The sequence below is a fragment of the Hirundo rustica genome, chromosome 1 (assembly GCF_015227805.2).
Source record: "Hirundo rustica isolate bHirRus1 chromosome 1, bHirRus1.pri.v3, whole genome shotgun sequence".
Lineage (NCBI taxonomy): Eukaryota > Metazoa > Chordata > Aves > Passeriformes > Hirundinidae > Hirundo > Hirundo rustica.
In genome coordinates, this window is record NC_053450.1 from 29,548,375 (window position 1) to 29,554,042 (window position 5,668).

A 5,668-nucleotide genomic window follows, 5' to 3' on the forward strand; every position below is an offset into this window, starting at 1 on the left:
GTCCGTCCGTCCGTCCATCCATCCATCCATCCATCCACCCACCCACCCGTCCGTCCGTCCGTCCGTCCATCCATCCATCCATCCATCCATCCACCCACCCACCCGTCCGTCCGTCCGTCCGTCCACCCACCCGTCCGTCCGTCCGTCCATCCATCCATCCATCCATCCATCCATCCGTCCATCCGTCCATCCGTCCATCCATCCATCCGTCCATCCATCCATCCATCCATCCATCCATCCATCCATCCATCCATCCATCCATCCATCCACCCACCCACCCGTCCGTCCGTCCGTCCGTCCATCCATCCATCCATCCATCCATCCACCCACCCACCCGTCCGTCCGTCCGTCCATCCGTCCGTCCATCCATCCATCCATCCATCCATCCATCCATCCATCCATCCATCCATCCATCCATCCATCCATCCATCCATCCATCCATCCATCCATCCATCCATCCATCCGTCCATCCATCCGTCCATGCCCCCCGCCGGGCCCCGCTCCGCGTTCCCACGGCCGCACCTCCCCCGCGGCGGGGGCGTGGCCCCGGCAGCGGCCGCCGGCGATTGGCCGGGGCGGCGGCGGCGGCGGCCAATGGGGGCGGTCGGGGGCCGCGCGTGGCGGTGCCGAGCGGCGGGCGGCGGCGGGCGCGCTCTGCCCGGCTGCGTCCGTGCCCGCCGCCTGCGCATCCCTGCCTCCCTCCCTGCCTCCCTCCCTGCCTGCCTCCCTGCCTCCCTCCCCGTCTCCCTGCGTCCCTCCCTGCCTCTGCCCGCCGCCTCCTGCCTGCCCGCCGGGCGTGGGAACTCCATGGGAGAGACGGGCGCCGGGCGAGGCGCGGGACGCGCTCTGGGCGCGCTCCTCCCGCGCCCCGCCGCCCGCCGCCTCCCCGACGGCCGCCCGCGCCCCGCCGCCCCCGTCCCCGCCGTCGGTGCCATGAAGCGGGCGCACCCCGAGTACAGCTCGTCGGACAGCGAGGAGCTGGATGAGGCCGTCGAGGTGGAGAAGGAGAGCGCAGACGAGAACGGGTGAGCTCTGGCGGGGTGGGCGCCGTGGGGCTGCGCCGCGCCCCCTCCCTCTCTCCGCCCCGCGGAGCCCCGGCACCCCCGAATCCCCGCGGTGACCGGTGTCCCGCTGCTCCCCGCAGGAACCTGAGCTCGGCCGCGGGCTCCATGTCGCCCTCCACCACCTCGCAGATCTTGGCCAGGAAGAGGCGCCGAGGGGTGAGTGCCCGCCGGCCGGCCGCGGCTCCCCGCAGCCCGGCACGGCTCCGCTGACCCCCGCTCTCTGCCCTAGATCATCGAGAAGCGCCGCCGCGACCGCATCAACAACAGCTTGTCCGAGCTGAGGAGGCTGGTGCCCAGCGCCTTTGAGAAGCAGGTAGCGCCCGGCGACCCTCCTCGCTGCCCCCACCATCCCTTCCCGGGAGGGAGCGTCACCCCTCGGTAACCTCTCTGGTTCTGCCTAAAACGTTTGGTGCCTCCCTTCTCTTGTAGGGATCAGCCAAGCTGGAAAAAGCGGAGATTCTGCAGATGACTGTCGATCACCTGAAAATGCTGCATACAGCAGGAGGGAAAGGTAAAGTTTTGTGCGTGACAGAGTCAGCAGCCCTGCAGGGAGGCTGCTGTGAGAGCAGCGCATTCCCCAGCGTTGGCAGTGCTTACAGAAGGTGAACGGCAGCCCTCTCACGTTTCATCAGGAATTAGGGACTTTCTCTACTTGACAAGATTTGTGGCATCACTAGCACTGAAAGGTTTTGCGGTGCTAGCTCTGAGGAGAGAGTTATTCTAGAGGAGAGTGACTGCAAGTCTCTCTAGCAGTGTGTCAACACTGTAAAGTGAATCAGCTTTTGGCAGCTTGGAAAACAGTTATTATTTATGTCTAATGCTTGTTTCTCTGATTTTTTGAAATTTCAGAATTGAACTAGGAAAAAATGCAGGATGAAATAAGTGGTGAAAAGATTTAGCAAAAATGCTGAATGGCACTTTTAAGAAAAAAGTACTTTGTCTGCTTAAGTCTCCTGATAAGTTAGGACTTGTGTTTCTAATGAATTTCAGTGTGCTGTGGTTTTGCTTGCATGGAGGAGACACAGAAAGAACAAAAATACTTTCCTCCAGTGTCAGTGAGCAATTCCAGTTTAAAAATGGCAGTCTGTGACTGATCTTGGGACTTGCAGCATCACAGCACAGATATAAAAGAAAAGCTTGTTAAACAAAAAAGGAAGGGAAAAAAAAAAGGGGCTTGGCAGCTAGTCTATGGTTGGGAATACTAACCACATCCAAGTGAAATATGCTTATAGGGGAGGGTGGAGTGGGGAGGCTACTTGTAGACAATGACTAGAAAACAACATCTTAAGATTTCATTCTCTGCTCTTTTCTCTTAGGTTATTTTGATGCTCATGCTTTGGCTATGGACTATCGGAGTCTAGGATTTCGAGAGTGCCTGGCTGAAGTCGCTCGATACCTGAGTATCATAGAGGGTCTGGACGCCTCTGATCCCCTGCGAGTTCGACTCGTGTCTCATCTCAACAACTACGCCTCTCAGCGGGAAGCAGCGAGTGGTGCGCACGCTGGCATTGGACACATCCCTTGGGGCAGTGCCTTTGGACATCACCCTCACATACCTCACCCGTTGCTGCTGGCTCAAAATGGGCATGGTAATACCAGTACTACAGCATCTTCCACAGAACCACACCACCAGACCAGAATTGCTGCCCCACATGCTGAAACTCCCTCACTCAGAGTGCCCCCAAATGGCAGCGTCGGACCAGTGCTCCCCGTGGTCACGTCTACTACCAAACTGTCCCCTCCTCTTCTCTCCTCCATGGCATCTTTGTCTGCATTCCCCTTCTCGTTTGGCTCCTTTCATCTGCTGTCCCCCAACGTGCTGAGCCCATCGACACCGACGCAGTCAGCAACGCTCAGCAAACCGTACAGACCCTGGGGGACTGAGATTGGCGCCTTCTAAGAACAGACTCTTTAACGAGGGTGGGAAAGCCTATAAACCTAGCTGAGCTGGGTTATGCCACCCTTAAAGTTGAAGTTCTTAGTAACTGGGACAAAGGTACAGCTTCATCTTAACTGAGTTTGTCTAAAAACTGTCTTCATTGGATTTTTCTTTTTGCTTTCTACGTTTTTTGTATTAACAGGTTGTTGTTTTTTTTTTTTTTTTAATAGTTGCTGAAGTTGTCCAAAAATAAAATTACAGTAGTGGTTTGTTAACACTTGTGTTAGATCTCTGCTGAGCATTTAAGTCACTTTTGTAAACAGTTTGTTTCAAATGTTTCATTTTTTCCTGAGTACGTCGGACTGGCTTTTTATGAAGAGATACCACCTGTTATTGTTAGCAATGGCCTAGTTTTGTTATTAATTTTCCAAGACCATTCTTCTCAGCATTTACAAGCTGTGTTTTTGTTAGTATTTTGACACTGAGATGTTCTATAAAGAATTACGCTTTTTGTAAACTATATTTGAGTCTTATATTTCTGAGCAAAGCGTTGACAAATCAGATGGACCTGCTTGACCAGCTTTATCTAAGAGCCCAATTCCTCTTTCTTCTGAAGCCGTTTGTTATATTTGGCAATCTTATTCTAGTCCCCAGTAGATATTTATTCACTTCTTAGAGCCACTGCACTTATTTCTTCCACCAAAAGGAGCAGTATGAGTGGGGAGGGTGCAAAAGCCAAATTGCACGCTGTGTTGGTTGTGGGTTTAGTTCCTGGGGAAGTTATGGGAACTAAAGTTGTCATCTGCAGTAATCTCCCAGCCAGAGCTGGTCATGTGCATCTTCATTTCTTAGGGCCAGATCCTGCTTTGAGTTACAGTGGAATAATTGTTCTGCTAGCCTGAATTCTTGGGTATCTGAGGTCAGACTCTTCTCTGTCAGCTTCAGATTTTCAGCTGAAACCGTTGATGCTGGTATTTAAATAGCCAATGGAATGGTACAGTGGGAACCTGTTCAGTGCACAGACTTGTTGCTTAACAGATGCATCCTAACTAGGTGATGTTTCTGTTGCGTTTTAGGGGCAGTTCAGTGCCACTCCTCATTTTGTGAGGGTTCTGCTGTGTTCTTGTGTGCCTGAGAGTGTGTGCATGTGCATATATTTTGCTTGAGTTCATGAGAATCTTAATCTGAGCAGATTTATTGAATGAGTTCCATTGGAAGAGGTTTGCCTGCTCTTGTATCTGTGTTGTGGCTAAATAAAGGAGAAGGAACAAAGTATTTAAAATGACATGCTTGTCTAATATATAGCAGTGGAGTATTCTGTGGCAGTGGGTGTCACAGGAGATGTTGAACAACTGCTTTAGTCCTGCTGTGGGCATTTGTATTTACTCTTCTCAGATACTATGGCATGCTAGCTGGGTACATGAAGAACCACAGTGCCTTGGAGTAACAGGCAAGGGAAGGAAATGTAGGATTTCTCTTGCGCATCACTTTTATGTGCCTGGCAGATTGTGGGCAGGGAGTAAAGATAACAGGGTTTCTGCTAAAGAAGAAGTGAAAGCTGCACTGTGCTTGAATATTCTTAGTGACTTGTATTAACATTAAAAAGTGATCATCTTTACAAATATGAAGTCCTTTTCTGTCTAACTCATGAAGTTGTTATCTGTCCTATGGCTCTGGAATGAAGTTTTGTACATTACAGTGAGGGTTCAGATCACATTCAGTCCATTAGTGCAGAATCCACCTCGCATCTCCCACTGATCCAGTATCTGTTACTGGGTGGTACCACCAGTGTCTGACACCTTTGCTTGAAGTAAAAACCTGACAGGGTTACAGGCAGGTAGGTTTTCTCCTGATGCACTCTGTCCTACCTGCGACTCTCTACCTGCAGAACTTTTGGAAGTACTTAACTTCCTCCCTGCACATTTGAATTTATAGTACACTTGTTTTGGTAAATGGCACATCCTTGTCTGGATTTAGCTCTGCCAGAATAGCAGAAAGAACTCGGCCCTGTGGGAGACGAGAGCTTTGTTTAAAGAGGGGCTCTCAGGCCAATTAAGGAGTGGCACTGATGAGAGACTTTCTCGGAAGAAGGATTGCTGTGAGGCTGGAAAGAGCGGGAGAGCATTCAAGTGCGTAACCTTGTTTTACCTTCCTTCTGAGGCTGTAGGAGACCACTGCTAGAAAAGAAATGCAAAACACTGTGGGAGCTAGAAATACATAGGTGTTATTAAGGAGAGATTATAGAGCATAGTATTTCATGTAGAAACCTGAAATAAGAGGCTGTAAAATTCCAAATCCAGTTTCCTTTCACAGTGTGTATTGTCTCCTGTTTAATTACGCTCTACCCTGTCCCTAACAGGTTTTTATAGCAAATTAACAACTCCTACCTAGAAGATTGCTATAGTGCATGCAACTATTCTTTAGATCTTTTAATAAATGGCAATGCTTCTCAGCCTTTTAATGGTTATTTCATTGACATTCAAATGACTTTGCCTCCCTCTAAATAGCTGGCTCTTTTGTGTAAAAAGACCCCTATAATTATTTTTGTCCCACTGTCCTACCCTTGAATGGACTTCAGAAGCAGAGTGCAATAAAAGTTTTGCTGCTGGTGTTTGTCTCTACATCCACCGTCTTCTATTTCTATTACCAATGACAAAGGTATTAATGAAAACTCATAATTCAACTTTTGCAGTTATTCTATATTAATTTTTAGGGATTCAAAAAT

At 50.1% G+C, this 5,668-nt stretch overlaps 1 protein-coding gene across 1 annotated transcript; it reads left to right on the plus strand.

The window, feature by feature from the left end:
- Positions 1-879: 879 nt before the first annotated feature.
- Positions 880-4,221, plus strand: HEY1 (hes related family bHLH transcription factor with YRPW motif 1). Its single transcript, XM_040084558.1, has 5 exons — positions 880-1,025; positions 1,145-1,220; positions 1,294-1,377; positions 1,494-1,575; positions 2,381-4,221. The coding sequence occupies exons 1-5, from the start codon at positions 934-936 to the stop codon at positions 2,962-2,964; spliced, it is 918 nt and encodes a 305-aa protein (XP_039940492.1). The 5' UTR covers positions 880-933; the 3' UTR covers positions 2,965-4,221.
- Positions 4,222-5,668: the final 1,447 nt, after the last annotated feature.

Excerpts from the sequence above, each read along its gene's own strand:
- HEY1 (XM_040084558.1), top strand. The coding sequence starts at position 934 with ATGAAGCGGGCGCACCCCGAGTACAGCTCGTCGGACAGCGAGGAGCTG. Across the intron at positions 1,026-1,144 it reads GAGAGCGCAGACGAGAACGG|GAACCTGAGCTCGGCCGCGG; the intron begins GTGAGCTCTGGC and ends TGCTCCCCGCAG. Across the intron at positions 1,576-2,380 it reads GCATACAGCAGGAGGGAAAG|GTTATTTTGATGCTCATGCT; the intron begins GTAAAGTTTTGT and ends CTTTTCTCTTAG.